Source organism: Anoplolepis gracilipes, chromosome 5, assembly GCF_047496725.1.
Source record: "Anoplolepis gracilipes chromosome 5, ASM4749672v1, whole genome shotgun sequence".
Taxonomy (NCBI): domain Eukaryota; kingdom Metazoa; phylum Arthropoda; class Insecta; order Hymenoptera; family Formicidae; genus Anoplolepis; species Anoplolepis gracilipes.
This window is the reverse complement of record NC_132974.1, coordinates 4,154,581-4,176,695: the sequence shown is the minus strand read 5'-3', so window position 1 is coordinate 4,176,695 and position 22,115 is coordinate 4,154,581. Positions and strand designations below refer to the sequence as shown.

General features: G+C 40.4%; 1 protein-coding gene across 18 annotated transcripts in view; it reads right to left on the bottom strand.

Moving 5' to 3' along the window:
• The window catches only part of Zfh2 (Zn finger homeodomain 2), a 374,611-nt gene that overhangs the window by 77,155 nt on the left and 275,341 nt on the right, over window positions 1–22,115 (bottom strand). For 17 of the 18 annotated variants that reach the window (XM_072892289.1, XM_072892280.1, XM_072892292.1 and 14 more), the window contains 4 exons: window positions 17,981–21,264; window positions 11,800–14,621; window positions 8,686–11,439; window positions 8,075–8,543 (listed from right to left, as the gene is read on the bottom strand). In XM_072892289.1, the coding sequence (XP_072748390.1) occupies window positions 8,075–8,543; window positions 8,686–11,439; window positions 11,800–14,621; window positions 17,981–21,074 (9,139 nt within the window). In that variant the 5' untranslated portion in view covers window positions 21,075–21,264. Of the gene's footprint in view, window positions 1–7,983; window positions 8,544–8,685; window positions 11,440–11,799; window positions 14,622–17,980; window positions 21,265–22,115 lie in introns of those variants that run through there. The other variant, XM_072892298.1, reaches the window with a different exon arrangement.

Here is a 22,115-nt window from a genome sequence, read left to right as displayed (position 1 = left end):
AAAGAAACCCTCGGAGGAATCCGTACCTCCTGCTATGTAACGCTCGTCCGCGGAGAAAGTGATGAGCTGACATTGGATTCACTTCGTGTACAAGAGCAGCAGAATCGATACTTTACGATGTCTAGGAATAATCCTCCTTCTTTTCATTCGGATGACGCAATGCTAGAGCATACACTCACGAATCGAAGAAAAACGAAAGACGTATTTCGTAACACCGGTTTTTCTTTTGTCTACGATGATTATTGATAATTCACTTCAATTCTTTCAAAAATCTTGGAACCATATTATGATAAATGTATGTTTGTATATTTGTGTTTGCGCGTAATAGGATAAGATTATTTTTGTAAAAAGTTGATAGAAATAAAAATTAAGTAATTATTGATTTTTTTATAGGAATACAAATTTAAATAATTATTTTTTTTTGTATCATTTTTTAAAAATATTTTAAAATTATTTGTTATATTTTTAAAAATTCTCTTTTATATCGAAAAAAAAGTCATATGTCACATCTAATGTAATCTTATATAATTCAATGAAATAAACGATTAACAAACGCGCGGCCGAAATTTCGCTCGTTGAAACGGTTTGAATAACATGTTAACTGGAGCTTCACGAACGGTACCCCTAGGAAATGCACCGCTAACCCCTCAAATTTTTTTTTCACATAATCTTCGCTATCTCCTTTTCTCCCTCCCCTTTTCAGTTCTCCCGATCCCCAGCCATGAGTCACGTAATAGTTTCTCCACATTGGCCCTAATGATTTATGCCTTCGGTCGGGTTTTATGTATTTCTGCGCAATGCGTGAGGCTCCAACTTTTTTAGGTTCTCGCCCCGCTGTCGGAGAATCCGAGAGGAGTAGAATGAAGGAGAGAAAGATAGAGAAAAAGGGAAAAAGAAGGGGGAGAGTCGGTAACGGGGGGAAAGAGAATGGCCCATAAAGCGTCACCGATTTTGAAGCTGCTCGCGCTGCCGTTAACTATGCGCAGCCTATATAGATCGATATAATTAATAGCTTAGCCACGGATCAGGTAACATATGGCCCGGGACGGGACACCAAGGAGACAGGCGCGGGCAAAAGGTGAGAGGAAACCGATTTCGCCGTGCGGTTTCAAAGTTGACCGAGAGTTTGCGGTCCCACCCGCTGAATCGAAAGGGATTAAAACCGAATATACGAATACCCAACGTCGAGGAAAAAAGACGATTCGCGTCACGGCATGCTAATTCCTACCTGGTGGCGTCACAAGGCCTTCTACTCCTACCCAGAACGCATTTCGTTCCCTCGAATCCTTTGGACTATACCGACTGCCTTAATTGTGTTTTAAGCAGATGTATGTTAAGCTCTAAAGCAGATTCTTTACAAGCAAAATGTATTATTTTGATATAAGTACAGAATATGTTATATAATGTTTTAATAATTATTTCATAATGTAAATAGGCTAACAATAAGATAAAGTATGTATTAATTATAAATACTTATGAAATAATGAAGAAATTCCTTGAAATTATTGTGATCATACCTTTACAGCTTAATTATTGGATAATTGAGTCATCATTTAATCTTTCAATGTGTGTACCAAGATAGTAATATATAAAATCGATGGTCTTCTGCAATTTTAAAATTTCTTCCATTAATATGCAATTTTTATCAAAGTAAAAAGCCATTTAGCAAATACGGCATCGACTACCGAGATAAAGCTGACATGATCCTGATCTACGAGGAAGGTAAGACATAATAATGAAGATAAAGTAATCCTAAGGCTGAAACGTGTTCAATACCGGATACATTTATAATTCTAAGCCAGGCGTCCTTGCAGAAAATTTCTTTACCGCACAACATTTGATGCCATGCCTATTATAAATCTATTAAATTAATTAATTTCTTTTGTGTCACATCGAGAAGAAATAATGCATGTTGATATCTTTTTCTCACAATGATAAAATTATACATATAGCTCAATTTTCTTGTATCCTCTTTTAAATACGGATTTTTGAAAAAAGTTTTCATATTTTACTCGAGAATGTGACGTTTCTCAAATTTTTTCTCATCTTGTTAGTTTATTGTACATACTATACGAATCACGATACTGAAATATATGACTTGGAGTGAGCCGAAACGCGTCGATTCTAAACGGTTCCTCGGTGGAACCGTCGAACGGGAGAAATTCCACGCTGTAATTTTACGCATTGTGAATCGTTGGCGAACGGGAGATCTGAGATTATACCGGACGACTTAATATCTGCCGGCACACGCAAGCAACACGACGGCCGCGGCGTCGTCGTCCCGCTTGGGACAAAGAGAGGAACGTATTCAACCCCACGGGACCAGAAGTTACCATTTGCATTTCCGCTGCAAACGCGGTGCCACGCGCCGCTCGCGTACCCCCTCGACGTGCCGAGCGAAGCACGCGAGCGGCGAGGAGAGAAGCGGAGAGTTTCCTCCGCCCGTGTACTTTGCATAATTTTACGAATCGCGCGTATAATCGTTCCGCCGTCGCGCCGCTGCTACAAAAAAGTGCCGACGATAGTGTTTCGTGTACGGCGAGTGTTCCCGCGACTCGATATTAGCATAAGTTCGATGGAGTGACGCGCGCCGCGTGTGTACATACACGTCTCGCCTGCGCCGGTGTCCTCTGTCAAATGACACGTGGCTCCGGGCCCCGGGCTCCAACCACGAGACGCGATAGGAAGGGTTGAGATCCGGTGAATTTATATAAGAGAGAGAGGCCCCCCCCCCTTCCTTCCCCCGCGTAGCGCCGAAACTCAGGGATCGTGGAACTCGAGTGAATGTTTAGACATAGGTGTATATACGGAAGTGTCGATGTGACACGTGCCGCGACACGACGGTACGTTTGCTCGCTCCGCTCGCCGTGTATACTCAGCATTAGCATGGGATTTCAATGCCCCGATGGCGTATAGATTTTCTTGCTTTTATTCTTTGGAGCGCTTTCGGACGTCATGTATGTAACTATGGAATGTATAAGAGATTCGGTCTCTCGAGCTCTTCATGAGAAGAACTTCAATACTAGGGCTGCGGCTTTCATAAATAATGGGAAATAAAAATCAATTCGAAGAAGCTCTCTGTTTTTTGCTTCTTTTAACATTCCGTATATTATTTAGATGAAATCCTGTGTCGTTTATGCTATGGATAAATATTTAAGAATGTCTAAATCTATTTTACACGAGCAAAAATAGTAAGTAAATATGTAAAGTCTCACACACGTTTTTTTTCGCATTTAACAAGGATTTTATGAGGGATCTTAAGAGATTAAACTTCACGCAGAATCTTCGTTCATGAAGCAACTCGGTTCAAAAGTGCCGACAGCACTCCATCACCAGAAAATCAATTTTCTCATCGAATATCGTTGTCTATTGTTCCCTTTTTTCACATGTCTCGTCCTATTCAAGACAGTTGATCGCGTCGTTTAGGAAATTTTATCGAAGCAGTCGCGCTGACGCCGATGGTGGACTATCGATGAACGACCATGACCACACGGTACAATGGTTTATATGATGCTTCGTCTCTTCGCTCAGTGTCGCATATATCTACGTCGCTTTTGTTACGCCTAAGATGCTTCGAAAAAGCACCGTGACTAATTAATATCCGAGCTTTTTGCCGAAGCGGTACAGACGCGCCTTTCAAATTTGCGACCAATCATGATATTATCCCCGGTCATTTTAACAATCTCCTATTCTTCCCTCTTATGTATCTCTTTGATATTAACTCTTTAATATAATTATGTAATGTGAAGACTTGTTCTTTTATTTGAATTATAAGATTAAATTCCTAATTATCCGTAATTATTTAATGATTCTTTAATCTGCATTTCTAGGAATATATTTCGTGTGAATTTTTATGTCAATTATAAAAGTTTGAATAATTTTAATGGCTGATATCTGTGTTGGTACTTTCATAGTAAATCATTAGTATTAAGTTGAATTCAATATTAATTAGCAATTATAAATATATGAATTCAAACGCACCTACAAATTTTGAATTAAAATCTAAATAAAAATTACGAGGTTCTGAAAACATAACTAAAAAATTTAATAATTCTTTTATATATTGAAATTTTTACAACATTTATACTTACAACGTTTTTACAATATTTTATACTTGTATGTCCTGTGAAAATTAGAAAGAGTAGATTTAATTGGAACTAATTAACTGTTTATATTTCTTAAAAATAATAGAAAAATATATTTTTTATTAAAAATAAAAATTATAATTGTGAGGAACAATCGAAACGTGGTAAGTGATGAGCACGAGTTTGAAGCGAATGTCACTTTTAATTTACTAGGCGGATGCGAGTTAGTCTCCCAGTTTGCAACTACTAATTTGACTTATGATTTCGTCATATGATCGAAGTTATAGGCTTGGTTAGTAGCTAGAATGCCATGTATGTCGATCAGATCGAAATCCTAAAAGCCAATATCGTAACAAATTACATCGCGCATTGATTCGCTAGAAGTAAATCGAATTTGTGTATTATAATAAGTATATATTAATTATGCATACATTAATATGTATATTAATACGATTTACTGTGATGAAATGTTTTTACCGAGCATTTCAAATAATATACTTTGCCTTCACTTATAGCATGCACATCGGTTTTTATCGGAATGTAAAAATAAAGTTTATCTCAAAATCTCACACCCGCGCGAGTCAAAATCATAATCGTGTCATTTATTTCGACTTTGTATTTAATTAAATGATAAAAATTCAAAACAATCGCGACTTACCAAACGTTTCTGATGGCTCCTTGATGATAGGAATTAGAAAAGGATGTTCGGGATGGGATCCAAAAATTGAAACAAGAAAAAAAACAAAAAAGTAATGTGGTAGTACTACATTTTATTTTAGACTAGAACGGAAAAATAATATAATATTAATAACATAAAGTAATAATCATAATCATATTAATTATTATCATTTTATGTTTAATTATATAATAATATTAATCAATTACTCTTTCTTGACTAATTACACAAAATAATACACTATTATTATTATATAATTAATCAATAATAATGACAATAATTAAACGTTAAATTAATAATAATCATTAATAATAATAATAATAATAATAATAATAATAATAATAATAATAATAATAATAATAATAATAAACTATATTATATATACATAAGAAAGTGATAGGAAAATAGTGTAGCGATCGACATACATAACATTATATGTCTGGATATGAATGTACTTATATGTATGTGATATAAAATATAAATGAGTGTATATCTTATATGTGTGAAGAAAAAAAAAAGCGAAAAGCGAAGCCACACCCTCGTCAGCCACGGAGATATCAGCGTAAAATAAATTAGAAAAAGAGAGATAGAGAGAGAAAAAAAAGTAAATGGATGCACATCGCCAATTATTTAAGATTACTGTCATTGTATCAATCAACAAATGTTGCTGCCAATTACGAGTATATTTTTTGAAAACGAATTATTCACTACCTTACCTATAACATCACAGGAAACATTTAAAAATTGTTAACGATGCCATCCCTTATGCTTCTCTCTCGCATCTATTTATATGAATAATGGGAACCTCTTTATTACGCACTACATCTTTGCAGGATATGTTTACATATAATTCTACAATATATATTCGAATCTCCAAAATCTTTATTTTATTTTATTTTATTTTACAAAACACTGTACGGAGAAAAATAAAATAATAGTTATCCAAAAAAGAGCGAATCTATAATATTTTTACACAATGTTCAATAATATTCAACTCTAGAGAAATGTTTCTAATTAATTATCGTAATTTACGATTATCATTATATCAATCAAATCAAAATGTCACTGATTAAGTTAAGTAAATGTATTCAGTATGATCACATACGATCTCTGTCTCTGTTTCGAGTAATAGATGCCATCACCGTCTGAAAATACTGCTCGTATTTATATTTAGTCTTTGCAAAACAGATCAAAAGGATTCTATTTTTTTTATTCTTCGTTAATTTGCATTTAACGCATAACAATAAAATTGTTTTAAGCTCATTCATAATTATTACTCATTTTAAAAGTTCAATATAATTGAATTGAATTTTTTATACTATTTTAATTTGTCTTCCAATATGCGTGATTACGCTTCGTGGCTCTTCTCTGTTATCTCAATATCACATAACAGATGTGCATTTTTCGCACACATACTCGTTTCAATGAAATTAAAATATATGTTATATATATATATATATATATATATATATGTATGTATATAATATATCGGCAGCAGTGATGATGATAATTAATAACATTTCCGATTCCGAGTCTCATCGGACGTGGGCAGACGAGAGTGTGATCACATCACAAAAAAGAAAAAAAAAGGGTTTATAAATAATTAATATAAAAAAATAATATACATGTGTGATATAAAATAACAGTATATTATAGCGTATGGTTTTCAATGTCGTGTAAGACGTCGTCGTTAATAACAGGTAAGGCATTACTGTACTAAACGCTGCTTGTAACCTAAGATGTAGAATTAGTTATCATCAAGAGTTTACGTGTATACTTAAATAAAAAGTCAATCGTGAAAGAGAACTCTCGTTCGGGCTCCGATATTCCGATTCGGGTAGCCTCGGATAGCAGTAAGAATTTGCGAAGTACTTACAGTAAACGTAGAACACGTGTAACGCGGAAGAAATTCATAAAGGGCGTGAAGATGTTGGAATGGCTTCGCAAATAAGGACGATAATAACGACGACGATATAACAAAACAATATCAATCGAAAGAAAATTCTTCACATAATAATCGGTGAAATAAAAGAAATAACGCGCGCTTTTAAGAGATATACGCTCATATAACAGATAATATAAAATATAATAAAATTGTCATTAATTTGAGTCTCTCTTCAACTATGCAGCGATTTACAACAGCTTAAATTCTTAGTTACTTAATAGCGACGATTATGCTTCAATTGATTAGATCATTAAAAAAATTGCTTATACCAAACACGCACATTTTATTTCAAAATAGCTCACGAAGTTGTTTCATAATTCTTTTTTATAACACATTTTTCTCCCACCCCATTCTTTCTCTCATTCTTAGTCAGTCATTTCTCTTTAAGCTGTATCACCGAAATCTTTATCTACTTCTTTCTTATGCTAATAGTTATCTGATGATAACTGTAAGGAACTTTTAGTAATTGCCTAGCTCTAGATATATTATATATATTCGCGGATTATATATATCTGCTTAGCTAAATTAAATTATTTGATTATCTTTGTATGTATGCATGATTCTTCCTATGTATGTTGTACTACTTTGGATATATGTATGTATTTCTGTATATATGTGTGTGTGTGTGTGTGTGTGTGTGTGTGTGTGTGTGTGTGTGTGTGTGTGTGTGTGTGTAGTGTGTGTGTGTGCGTGTTACGTGTACGTGTGTACTTATATGTATGTATATACATGTATGTTTGTGTGTATATATACATTAAAAAGTATATTATCTCAGAGATTAAACTATTTTAATTCTCCGCATATGCATTGTATATCCGTTAACAGGAAAGAATATCAGTGACGAGATTTACAAGGATAACGAAACCACTCAAAGTAGTGAATCCAGTAATCGTGAGGCCCTTTAAAGTATCACACAGGCCCAATTTTACAAATACGTACATCATTACCATATCAACAATACCATCGCAATATATACATAGTACAGACATATTTATAAACGACTAACGCTCGCGAATTCGAAATTTCGTAACGTAATTTCAATTTTAACGCGAACGCATTGAGATCCACACTCATCGACAAATTTTATAACAAAAATCATCCATAAAGTCGAGACAAAAATTTTGTTTTACGCGACTGCCAAGTCGAGCGAAAACTCGCAGTTGCGTTGAAATGTGCAATAAATATGTATACATATACATATATATATATATATATATATGTATACATACTTAATATATATGTATATATATATATATATATATATATATATATATATATATATTATACATAGAAATAGCTATTTGTTAGTTTAGTACGAATTTCGAACCAGCGTCGTTTAGTCGTCTAATAGGTCAGCTAGACACTCACCGGTAGTGGTGCTAGCTGCGCTGGCTGTAGCACCGGCAGGATGCTGCTGCTGCTGCTGCTGCTGCTGCGACTGGAACATTGCCGTGGGATGGAGGAACACGGATCCGTACATCATATTTTCGTCCGACTGTTGTTGCTGGCTGATTTGTTGACTGGTAGTGGCAACTACCGGGGAATTGCTGATTCCAGGACCGCCACTGTTGCCACCACCGTTTCCGGGCACGATCGGTGCCCCGGGAGTCGGTGGCACCAGACTACCCTCTTCGACGGCGACGCGTACCGATTCGATGTGCCGCCGCGAGAAGACATGTTCCTGCAGCGGGGTCTTTGCCGAGTAGCGCACAGAGCAAAGTCTGCATTCGTCCGGTCCTGTCGGTCCGCGATGCGGTTGAATGGCTGAGCTCTCGGCCGGCAGACCCGCCGCCAGCCTGGCTTTTTTCTCCTTGGCACGAGCATTCTGGAACCACACCTGCAACTCGTCTCCATTAGTCTCCGTAAACTTGGATCGAGATTAGACATGCGCGCGCATCCAGTTTCCTTAAGCTCGTGGATTATTAACGATTTATTACGAGCTCGGAGTCGGGCTCGCACAATTGACCATCGATGCTCACCTGGACCACTCGCTTCGGCAGGCCAATTTCGCGGCCGAGCATCTCACATTCGGCCATCGTCGGTGTCTTGTAATCCGAGAACAGCGACTTCATCACTTTCACCTGGGTGCCTGACATCTGCGTGCGGTACCGTTTGCCGCCGGATTGACCAGTGCTGTTCCCGCCGCTAGACTGTGCGCTGGTCACTGGCGGCCCAGATGTATTCCCGGTGCTTCCGCTAGCGGGTCCTTGCCTCGAGCTCTGAGTACTCGAAGCCGGACTCGCCGGGCCACTTTCATCGTCTAGGAATTCCGTGGTTTCACTCATGCTATCGTCGTCGCAGATACTGCGTTCGGATAAATCAGTCAAGGGTCCACAGTCGCTGCCGCCGCGGAAGTGAGCGGCAGTGTTGAGAGAGTGTTGCTCTTCGAGAAGGCTACTTAGACTGCCCAGAGTCAGTTTCATGGGTCGACTGAGATCGACCGGTTTACTCAAATCCAAGGGTGATTCGCCGCCACTGCTGAAAATGTTTTGATGATTCGCTATTGATGGTAAATCTTGCTTTCCATTACTAGCGTTCGCTAACTCGCTAAAGTATCGCTTCATTTCCTCGTAATAAGTAGTTTTGATAGATTTTATAGCCTCCATGTCACTATTGAGCGGTGGAAACAGCGGTGGCATCATATGAGCAGTGCTAGAATTTGAAGGAGCGGATTCCATCGAGAGCTCCTCGTCCGGGATGTTGTCGATGTTTACTTCACCGCGAGCTACCTGATCGGCGTGCTTACTGCTAAGATGCGATTCCAGAGCGGACTTTACTTTGAACAGTGCCGGACAGAACGGACAACGCTTGTTGATCACTTGACTGTGAGCGCGAAATTGACCCTTGCGTTCGCGAGCACGTGTATTCTGGAACCACACTTGCACCACACGTTTCTTCAAGCCAACCTCGCGGGCGATCGTTTCCAGCATTTTCCTCGACGGATTGGACTCGATCTGGTACTTTTGATAGAGATAATCCAGTTGTTCCGGGAGTATCGTGGTTCGTAAACGTTTGTCCTTTGGTTGCTCGTTATGTTCCGAGTTTAAACGGTTGTCACTGCCCGTTCCCTCCTCAGAGTCCTCGTATTTTCTTTTCTGCATCATGGCGATGAGCGGATGCGGGGTGTCCGTTGTAACTCCGGAGGTAGCATTAAGTGCTTGCTGCTGCAGAATTCCGAAAGGTGTATCAGGTGGATAATTTGGCGGAAACAGGGACGGGTTCATGATATGTACTAGCTGATGCTCGCGCCAAAGCTCGAATCGTCCGAACACCAAGTTGCATTTCTCACACTGATAGCTACTTTCCTTCGATTCCGTTTGTGACTGCTGTTGTTGCGACTGCTGCTGTTGCGACTGCTGCTGGGACTGTTGATGCGTTTGAGACAGAGTCTGCTGCTGATGTTGATGAGGAGGCGTAGCGGTATTCAATGGTTGTTGTAACTGTTCGGTGAGCGCAGGAGCGGCCGACGGATTGTTGGCTACCGTATTATTTGTAGTTGTGGTAGAGCTACTGTTACTGTCTTCGGAACTTAGAACCGCGGCAACTTGAGCCGCCGCAGCCTGAGCTTGCGCACTTCTTTTGGCGTCTTCCTCTTTGAAGCAGTGTGTCTTCTGATGGCGTATAAGCTCGTAATATCGTTGAAATACTAACAGGCATTTTTTACATTGATAGTTTAATCCCGGTGTTCTTTGAAATCTACCAGAACCATCGTCATTTTCGCGTCCACCCGCTGTTACAGGCTCAGCGGCGGGTTGATTCTCGTAGACTTTACGCGCCTTTTGTCTGGCATTTTGAAACCATACCACAATCACACGTGGACTCAACCCGAGAAGCTTACTGAGGTACTCTAAATCATCATCCTTCGGATAAGCATTATTCTCAAAAAATTCTTGAAGAACTTTTATTTGATAATCGGTAAATCTCGTTCGATTGGCACGTTTTCCGGAACTGCCGCCGGAAGTATTGCTGCCATTACTGTTGCCGCCGAAAGAATAATCTGTTGGTCCGCGGCCCGGGCTCAGAGATCTCTGCGGTGTAAGTGCCATACCAACGATCGCGTTCGACACTACATTACCTGTTCCTGGAGTGGGATTGGCAAAGTTTTGAGGCGCAAGTTTCGGCGGTAACATTGGAGTACTCGGAGCATTTGTGGTTGATGGGGGATGAGACGAAACGTCATGATGGATGCCCGAGAATACAGAACTCATACTGAGCGCAGGAGAATGCGGTCGTGATTGTTGGCCACCCGAACTACCAGGCGAATGATGTTGTTGCTCTTCTTGATGTTGTTGAATTTGCTGTTGTTGTTGACATTGTAATTGCTCCGGCATCTCCTGCTTAATCTCGGTGAGTTGCGATGTGCTCGCATTTTGCATAGGTGGAGGCGTGACTTGCTTATTTGGACTTTTATCATCGGAGGAACTACCAGATACGCTAGAATTTAACGGGGTCACTTTCGCTTCACCGGTCTTTTCATACTCCTCGAGATTCAGAGTGGTACTTGGCGGATTATTGAAATTATAAGGACTATCCTTGTTACGTTGTCTCTCCTTGAATAACGTATTTCGGAACCAATGTTTTATAACTTTAGGCGGCAAACCGCTCTGAGCGGCCATTTCCAAAATTTGTTCCTCACCGGGAGAATTATTGATATCAAAATGCCCGCGTAGTATCTTTAGTTGTTCATCAGTGATACGCGTACGCGCTCGTTTCTGTGATGCAGCTGCGTTCGCCTGAAAGGTCAAAAAAATTGCTCGTACTTTCCTTCCGCTTGCTAATTTTTGACATATGCAATAGATACTCGACAGTTATGATGCAAAAGGTAAATAAATATAGATTGATAGACAGATAAATATTAAAAAAAAAACCTTTTTCAGACAATTTTTCATTTTTGCATCTATTATAACTTTAAATAGTCTCTTTTAAATCTATGTTAACATCCTCGTGATTATATCTTTATTTTTTGCTATATTATTTACTACCGTCGGCACTCTGTAATTTTATTTATTGTCCAAAGAATTGTTTGCGTTAATAAAAAAAAGACGAATGAATAAATATTATAAGTAAATATTACGAACACTCATGCTACTTACTGCTGCCGCCGCCTGTTGTTGTTGAAGTGCAAGATGCTGCTTAGCAAGAAGATCTGCTTGATTAATTGGTGGATATGCGGCGGCAGCGGCACCATCATACGGTGGTGGTGGTAACATCATTGGCACTAAAGGCGGCTGTAAGTTCATGGCTGCTAAAGCAGGTACATTCAATGAGAATGGTAATCCCATCATTCCCATCATCAATCCGGGATATTGTTGCAGATGCTGCTGTAGTTGCGACGCCGCCATTGCATTCAAAGCAGCTTGCATTTCGGACATTTGTTGAGCAAATGTAAGTTGTGAATGTTGCTGCTGTTGTTGCTGCTGTGTCTGTTGTGACTGCTGCTGTTGTGAAATATGATGCGAATTGGTAGGCAATACAGTCGGCGTCGCAGAATCTGTACTTGAAACAGGAGTGTTACTCAATGCCGGAGTCGTCGTTGGAGTGGTCGACGTGGCTTCTGGTGTTCGACTAATACGTTCCTTGCATTCAGTGCTCTCCTCTTTTTCTTTTTCGCGCGATTCCTTATCAGAGCTGAGATCTTGTGGTTGTGCAGCAGCGGGAGTAGAGCTTCTAGGCGCCGTAGTGGTTGATGAGGACGTCGCGACAGTCACTACCACGCTTTTCTTCTCGTATTCACACTTGAACTGCTGTGCATACTTTTCAAGGAACTCGCGTGGTACAAGATCTCGATGGACTTCTTCACAATGAGCCTTCAGAACCCAAACACTGCTAAATTCTTTATTACAGTGCTGGCAAGTGCTGCGTGTAAGTTCAGGTATTACGTCATCATCCATTTGAGCCTCATCGGCTTCCTCCTCTTTCTCTTGCGCGGCTTGAGCAGCGAGAGCTTGCTTCTGCTGCTCCTGCTTTTGTTGTTCTTGCTGCGCTTGAAGAGCAGCGGCCGCTTCCTCTTCCTTGCGTTGCCGTCTTTGGTGATTCTCGTTGAACTGCATGACGAGATCGAAGCCGAAGCTCTCCAAGAGATGTTTGTACATTTGCGAGGTTTTATGTCGCGGTTGGGAAAGAATGTCCTGCGACGAATGCTGCGTGGCTTGCTGCATGTGTTGTTGTGGTCCTGGCGTCGTGGATGTAGGAGGCGGTGTCTTAGTAGGCGGAGTAGATGAAGTCATTTGCTGTGATGCAGCCAATTGTTGAAATAATGCCAGTGGATTACTAAAAATACAGTATAGTTGTTGATGCGTTGCCAATTGTTCTTGATTTACAAACAGAGCACTGCAGCGGGAACAGCAAAGCATTCCACTTGCATTACTAGTGTTACTATTAACAGGTGAACTAGTCGGGCTTGTCGGCGATGGCTGCTCAATCAATGGCCGAGCAAGGTCTACCTGACCGCTCGCTGCAAGATCCTGCAGTTTACTAGTACGCGTTTGGTGAAGAACACTTCTCATGTGAATATCCAAGGTGCTACCCTGACTATACGCGACTTTGCAGATGTTGCATTTGTAAGGTTTTTTGTCCTGATCCTGCTGAGAATCGGGCGACTCGGTCGGGCTGGCCGGAGGTACTACTGAGATCAACGTATTGTTACCTTGCTCCTGCACCATCGCTCGCTTTAGCTTGTGCAAGTGGCTCACGCTGTTGTAGTGCACGAGAAGTATGTTCTTCTGTGTGAAGCTCTCCTTGCAAACATCGCACTTGTACGGTCTGTTAGGGTCCAGATATTTTTCCATTGGATAAGACATTTTTTCACCTTTGCGATGCAATAAAGTCTTGTTATGACCAGTGAGATAGCTCTGACGTGTGAAAGCCACCTTACATCGATGACATTTGAATTTTCGGTTAGCATCCTGATAAGAATCTTCTGCCATTGTTTGACTATTTAAATAATCCTCTAATAGACGTTGTTCCTTTCCTCCCGGGGACGAATCACTAGCATCACTTTCCTCTTCGTCACCTCTACCGGCGTCATCTTCCGTATTCTGTTCGCTAAATAAGTTTTGTCTCTTTAACGTTTCTTCTGTGAGCGCTTGAAACAATGGATGTGCATGTAAGTTTTGCTTGTACTGAAGTAAATCGTCTTCATGGAGATCATGAGTAGATTCCAAGTGTCTCTGAAGTGCTTGAACCGAACGAAAAGATCGTCCGCAGAGAGTGCATTTGGTTGCGTCTCTAATCGCATGGTACTGGGAGTGTTGTTGAACCTTCTCCAAAGTCTTGAAAGCGAGACTGCATTGTCCGCAACGATATTTGTAAACATGTTTCTCGCTAACTGCTAAAGTGAGCATAGTAGCTGGATGATTTTCTCTGTGATGTTGCTGAAGGTCTTCGGGAGAGCGATACGTTCGACCACACACAGTACACACAGTCCTGGTGACTTCCTCGATGTCATCGTTGCCACTCCGTTCGCTCATGTCTTCTTCCTGATGAGGTTTCGTCGTTGTCGTGGGCGACGTTGGCGTCGTTGCAACTGTTACAGCCGGCGTTGAAGTATTCCTCGGATTATTCAGCCAATGACTTTGATCCACCAGTAGTAATAGTCTCTGCAGGCCATCAGTGTTAACGGAATGAATTTGCATCACGTGCTTCTCGAGAGCGGGACGTTCCTTGAAACCATCTTGGCACAAGGGGCATAATAATTCTGGCGTCGGCTCTTCCTTCATTGTTTCGGTTTTCTCTTCCGAATCAACGTGAGCCACTTGCAAATGTTGTCGTAATTCTTCCCGCGATGTCGGCTGATACGTACAGTATAGACACGTAATTTCGTCTTGATCATTCTCCGGCTCCACTTCCGGTTCTGGATCATTATCCGGTTCTTGTTTCACTTCACTACCGCATTCACTACCTTCCTCTCGTCGTTCTGAAATTAGACGAAAAGAAATTGTTTTCGAAGATTCTTTTTAAGTGCAACAATTAACTAATTATTAGAATCTTTATATTAAAAATAAAAATTATTATTGCTCTAATTTAATGTAAAGTAATATTATGTTAATAATATATCACCATTAAAAAAAAAATGTATAGTCATAGTCCGTTTAATCTTGTTGTAAGGAAAAGTATAATATGACAAGAGCAGATTTTTTAAAATTTAAAAATAATTTTATTTAAAAGATCAGAGCATATAAAAAAATATGTTAAATGTGAGAGTAAAATCTGGAGTGTCTCCAGATATATATAAAATTTCTAAAGCTATACTTAGCGGAAATTCCTAAGTAAAATTAGATAAATTAAATTATTATATATAATATATATTTGTCTTTAAATTGACATTGACATTTATCGATCGGTATTTCTGATCATTCCGATGCGAAATTAAAACAAAATGGAAGTTTCAATATTAAATATGCAGGAAAAAAAAGTTTTTTTTACGATGTATTTATATATATTATAATATTTACGAATGTCTGAGTACGGCTCTTGAAATTACTAAACTTATTTTCTGCGATCAATATTTATTCATCACAAAATATTTTAAATCGCATTTCTCGACCGTAAACGACTAATTAAAAACACATATGGTGTATATGCTGACATGTGTAAGGAGTGATAAAAAATACCATTTATATAATATTCGCGCACCGTAGAAAATTTCACAATTATAATTTCTTTCAAGTAATTATAGTATATATTGTTATCATATTATTTACGTTTCGATTTCGCCGAAATTTGCTACAATAAATCAGACATTTCATCCTGTAACTTTGGCATTAAGTATTCAGACGCGCGCAGGAGACAGCCATCTATTTCGCAGCGATTCATTCCCGGAGACATTAGCTTGAAACGCCACAAGAGAAAGTAAATTATAGATACTACCGGCTAAACTATGGCACAGTGCTGCGCAACGTAAAGTTCGCGTTTAGTGTCACGTACGCACCGGCGGTATGTCGCGGCGAACATTCTCTCTAGCGGCGCTATTAAATTGATTAGACTTATCCACATTCGCGATCTTTCATCTCACAGTCCATCCGGTGACCGATTCATGAAGGCATTAGCGGTGCAATTACATATTCTGATTAATATTATATGTCAATGATACATCGGTACCATAGGTTGTAGCAGATAAAATCAACATATGGCAATTAAAAAGTGAATGTTCGATTTTTTAGTCTTCCTATATTATGATGACGCCATCAGTACCATAAACAAATATATTTTGAGTCACAGAGTTTCACATAATGACAAACGTTTACCAGTGATTTGTAATTACATCTAATAACAATCGACACGTGTCCGATATGTAAAACATAAAAATAGCATTTAGTGTGCATCATGTAGAAGATTTAGGACCTACTACAACTAATTATATAACCAAATGTTGTTTTAAAATTTTTAGAATTACAAACAAATTTTGTAGATATAGCGAATTTACAAATGTTATTAAAACTCATACCACTTTTAGAACATTCGCTATCGCCCATAATGGATTGAAGCTAATATAAGAATGCTGAACATAAGAATTAGTTGGATTTTCATGTCATTAAAAATGTTTGATATAAAAGTTATTTTAATACAACTTTTCCGGTCGTTTCGATACGCGAACAGAAGGATTTACGCAAGCAAAACGCGCACGCATGTACGTACGTATTGCGGAGAGAAAGTTTTCCAGTTTATAATTAGTCGAAAAGAGGAAGATGACAAGGAACCAACGGTCAGTCTTCCGCACGCGTCGCAGATGCTCTCGCGCCGGTCTTACAATAATAATATGTCAAATTACAGATTGGCTGCATCGACACACGTGGAATTGATATGATGACCGTTTTCTACGAAAGGGAAGAAAAAAAAAAAGAAAAAAAGAAACGAAAAAGAGGCGAATCAAAAAAGGCGAAAGAACATCACCTGTATCGTGCGGCATTGTCCGAAAACTCACTTGCATGATATGACCGTCAGTTGCGACGTCTGGCAAAGCGCGCGAAGCAACGTGTGTTTACTGGTTTCATTTCTCCACGTATATTTAACTAATATATATATATATATATATATATATATATATATATATATATATATATACATACATAACACGCAATATTGTGCGTGTTGGTAGTGACGGCATAATTTTACATGGCACACGTCACGGCCATATGCCATGTAAAATTATCGTCATTGTCGGCTAATTGTGAGATAACAAAACCAGTGAATTCATTAAGATTGTAATTGCAGGTTTTCCTTGCTCGCATAAACTATGTAGGGTGTAAGTCAAACATAAAAGAAATTTGTCATAAAAGAAATTATATCTAGCAAAAACCTACCTTGTTTTGTATAGTTTTTTATAATGAACGTATGATAATTAGAAAGTGAATGTTCTGATTTTTTAGTGTCTTTCTGTATTGTGATGGTGCCATCAGTACGATAATCTTTTCACTGGCGCAATTCTATTTCTTAACGAATTTCTATGATATTTTGTATGTTTTTGCTGATCACGAAATCTGATGTCAAATTTCCCTAAATTCAAAATAGCTGATCCACTATTCTCATTACTCGATGATTATGACTGGGAATCTTCTTCAGAATCTTCTTCTAAATATACTATAGATAAAGTTACATAATAAACAAGATCGTAATAAAATCGTTTGAAAATTGAAAAACTCGAACTGCGAGCGCTATTACTGAGGACATCGCAACGGAAAAAAATCAGATATAATCTTGAAGATCTTATTTAGATAATTCAAATTTTTCTTTCTATTATAAAAGATCCATAAACTTTTTAAAAAAAAGGTCTACAAACTTCTAGAAAAAACTTATAGAACAAAAAAAAACAATATTATATCCGATCTTTTATCTGCAGCCATACTGACCTAATGAAAAAAAAAAAAATAATTTTTGACTTAGCAATACGTTGAGCAAATAAGTATGTAACTACCTCAGAATATGCGATTTATTCAAAAGCTAAGGACAAATGGACTCTACGAGACATGCGAGTCCTTGTAGATATGCCACTTTAATTGTTTTTTCTACATGACACGCAGTCATAAGTTATTTCCTATTAATATTTTATAACATTTTTTATAACATTAAATTAATAACATTATATTTTATAACATTAAATTAATAACATTAAAACGACAAAGAAATGAGGTCGCGTATCTTGGGTGCCGTAAGGGTTAAAGATATTTTTAACATATAAAAAGTTATTGATTTTGGACATTAATAATATAATTATATAAACAATATTAATATTTTATGACAGAAGTATATTTATTAGATTTGGCGTGTGTAACTCACCATTGTTGCTGCTCGTAGCGTTCGGAGTCGTTGGTGTAGTCGGGCTTGGTTGTTGCGTGCTCGGTGCATCAGGATCGCTCAGTACCTGAAACACATCGCTGATATCTGTGTGCGGAGTCTCGTTTCCTTGAAGGCTGCTTCTCCTATGAAGCTGATGTAATTGCTCCATTTGAAAATGTCGCATGGATTTCACGTGTTGCAGAAGCGGTAATCGGTGCTTGGTATTGAATGTGCACAGAGCACAGTGATATACTTTCGCAGGATTTTGAATGTTATTGCTCGCTTCAATAAGATGACGGAGCAGAAGCGCCGCAGCTTCATGTCTGGGCGAAGCTGCATGCAGAGCCAATTTATGGGCGCTGTTAGTGTAGTAATCGCACGCGTGGCAGCGCAGTTGCGCGGCGCTCGTGGGTGACGCCAAGTACTTGAGTTTCCATTCGTTACGTGGACCACCCTCTTTCACGTGGTTCACGTGTTGCAGCCGCTGCAGATGCTTATCAGTCTTACAATGCAGCTGGAAATTCGCTTTCAGATTGGTTTTATAGGAACAGAGTTTGCAAATAAAATGTGCGTTTAACACCGTAAGTATCTCGCCCTCGCGAGTTCTCGTTCTATCAATGGCCAGATGATGGCCCAGAGCTTCGAGCGAATCCGTCGCGAAGTTGTTGCAGACACAACAGTGATAGAGATGGGAGGGATCCTGGTCGGCCGGTTCCGGTGGTGGTTCCATACTGTCCGGCGAAAGTCCAACATCGCCGCCAAGATTAGTCATGGCAGCCATGTTCGCCATGATTTCAGGCGGGAGCTGTTGTGGTAATGGACCGCCGGTCATCATTTGTATCAGAAGCGCTTGATTGTAAGCCATATCAGCCAGTGCCGCCTCCGCGTGCTGCGGTTTATCCAGACCGCCTAAGTGAAGCAATTGTTCAAGTTGTTGTTGATGTTGTTGTGCTTGCTGATGATGCTGCTGCGCTTGATGATGTTGGGACAGCACAGATAATGTTTGCATGTGCTTAATATTCTGATGCAAAACGAGTGAGTTATGCGTGTGTTTCTCGCTTGTCATGTGTATTCTTAGATTCCGCGCGACATTCGTCTCGTAGTTGCACACGTCGCAGCGAAACGAATGCTTCGGTTTACTCTGATTACTACTCTGAGCAGCCAGGTGTGGATTGTGATTCTGTTGATGATGAGGACTCCGCGTCGGCATTGGCGCCTCCTGAGACGAGGAGGGGTTGCTGGTAGCGGTGCTACCCCCACTGCCCTGTTGCAATTCTTGCATGTTGTTGAGATGCTTGTCACTCTGCATGTGTATACTGAGATTGCCTTTTGTCGTAGTAGAATAATTGCACACTTCGCATCTGTATGGTTTGTAGCCACAGGTGTAGGTTTCACCACGTGCTAACCTGGGATGCGGTTGACCTGCGATGCAATAGATGCAGGATGTTTCGTTTTCCGGATGTTTTTCTTTCATATGTATCTCAAGAGTTTCTTGATACTTGTAGTGCCAGTTACATTTAGGACATTTCAGGGTTTTACAAGAGTTTCGGCTGTGAATGCCAGCGAGCGGTCCGCCGGCACTGGCGAGTCGACTCGTAGCTAATATCAATTCACACCTACCGCACTCTACTCCGCTTGGCCTGCCTTGCATGTGATCCGCACACACACCTATCGTGGTACCGCCACTGTAACTTGGCGGATTCTGAGGGTGAGTAAGTGCGTATGAAGATGGAGATCCTTTAGCTGACGAAGCCGACGGCGGTGGTGAGCTATAATGCATGACATCGGGAGCTTTGGCCCAGGATACGGCACTAACTTGTGCGCCGGTCCATTGATGCTGTTGATGATTGTATGTGAGAGGATGATTCGAGTGTGACGTCGGTGTTGTGGGAGTACTCGGCGAGGGTCGCTGCGTCTGTTGCTGCTGCTGTTGAGGACTACTAGGTACACTAGGTGTACTCGCCGGTGTGTTCGTTGTCGTTGTCTCGTGTTCGTTAGACTCGTTACGCTGTTGTTGCTGTTGACTTGGTAATTGCGCGGGTAACGCCTGAGGGCAAGCCAAATTCGTGACAGGCTCTAGGAAACTAACAAGTGGCTGCTTTCCTCTACCCACAGCCTGAATGATGGCCGACGCTGTCGATTGTGAGAGTATTTGTCGTTCGTCTTCCATTAAAGTAAGTTGATGCTCGCCCTGAGCGTGCGCGACGAAACTCTTCGCGTATCCAAAACTGAGCTTGCATATGAAACACATTAAAATAGGTTTGATGGGCACTGATGCAGGCGATGGTGGCGCCGTGAACTTGGGAGTAGCTTGCTGTTTACTACCCTCTGCGCTCCTGTAACTGATCACCCGATAACTATGCATCACGGGAAGATCGGGATTGTGCTGTTGAGCGGTCGAGCGTTGTTGCTGCTGTTGTTGTTGTTGTTGATAGGCCTGATGCGCGTACAATCGCGATACATAATACGCGTTCGCGATTTGCGGAAAAACTAAAGAGTGAGGAACTGATACACCGCGCCCATCCACTATACAACCGTCGGGTAGAGAGTCATCTTCGCTGAGTTCGCTCTCACCCTCGAAGATGTAGGCCGACCCATCCGGATTATAGACGATCTTACCGTCGAATTTCTCCACATCGCCGCCTGTCGGACTCGGACTCGGACTAGGGCCTTGCTGTTGCTGCTGACCCTGCGATTGCATCGTCATAGTAGTGGTCGTGGTGGTGGTGGTGTCCGCGATAGGTGTAGGTGTCGGTATCGCGTCGCGAGTGCAGGGTTCCGTGCCCGAAGGTGGACTGGCCGTGCGGGGGTGGTGGGGCTGGTGTAGCACAGCCCCAGCCGCCGGGGGGGACCCACCCCCTCGACCCCCCTCCTCCTCCGGGCTCATCTCCTGCTTCTGTTGCGCGTACGTGGAATTTTGAAAGGGCCCGCCGTGTTGCTGCTGTCGCTGTTGCTGCTGCTGATGATGATGAACCGCCACCAGCTGCTGAAATAATTGATGCTCGATCGCGCTCGGCGTGTGTTGCTGTATATGCGACGGAGAAATATTATGGTGCTGAAGGTGGTACAGGGGATGAGGCTCACTGGAGGGCATCACCCCAGACGTGAGGCGGGCGCCAGCCTCACATCACCTACGGTGCCTGCGCCTGCGTTTTCCGGACTTCCTTTTCTTCTTCTTCCACGCGGACTTGCCCGCTTTCTCCCCGACTGCCTCCTCGTCTTATTCTTCCTTTCGCCACCGAGAGAGGGTTCACTAGCTACCCCGACGTAAGCCCAGGTCGTACCTGCAAACAAATAAAAATCAACCATTAAGACTGATGTACGTGTGTTAAATGTTAATAATATATATATCTATGTAGGATTTATATCTCTAAAAGTTTTTGTATATGTATTTTTTATTTTTTAATTTTGTAAATATATTTGATTTTTTTTTTTATCTTATATAGCACATGGTTTAAAAAAAATTAAAAATCTTACATGAATTTTAAAAATATTTCGAATTCTTTCCGTCAGATGAGACTAGTTAGCTTGCTTGTGAGAGAATGATGTTGCAAACGTACATTTAGGAATCGTCTAGTCAGTTAGTCCAGTCAAACAGAGTCTGCATTTCCGAGACCAGCCGAAAGATAGCGAAATACGCAGAACTGCAGCAAGCTGCGTGTGCAGAGGATCGTCCGGAGAAGACGGCGGGTAAGATACACAAAGCCGCGGAGAACCACCGTGGTAACACAACGGCTCGTTGTATTCGGATTACCTGAGTGAACCCAGCTGTGTTTGCGATCGATCGGCCGAGAGCTTATCTATCGACGGAATATCAATGTTTCCGCTCTGGGCAATGTGAGAACGAAAGACGAAATGAGCGCAACGAATTCAATGGCAAACTCGTCGCAATGAATGCTCGTCTGTACACGCGGATTCAAGATTCTTCGTCGCGTCTTTTTTATATATACATATGTCTTTCTCTCCTCTTTGTCAACATAGATATATTTTCGTCATATACTGTTATGAAATAGAGCATTGTTCGCGTCTACAAATAGTTACATTTTATTCTGAATTAACTTCTCTCTCTCTCTCTCTCTCTCTCTCTCTCTCTCTCTCTCTCTCTCTCTCAGTTAATTTTATTTTTCACTTTTTC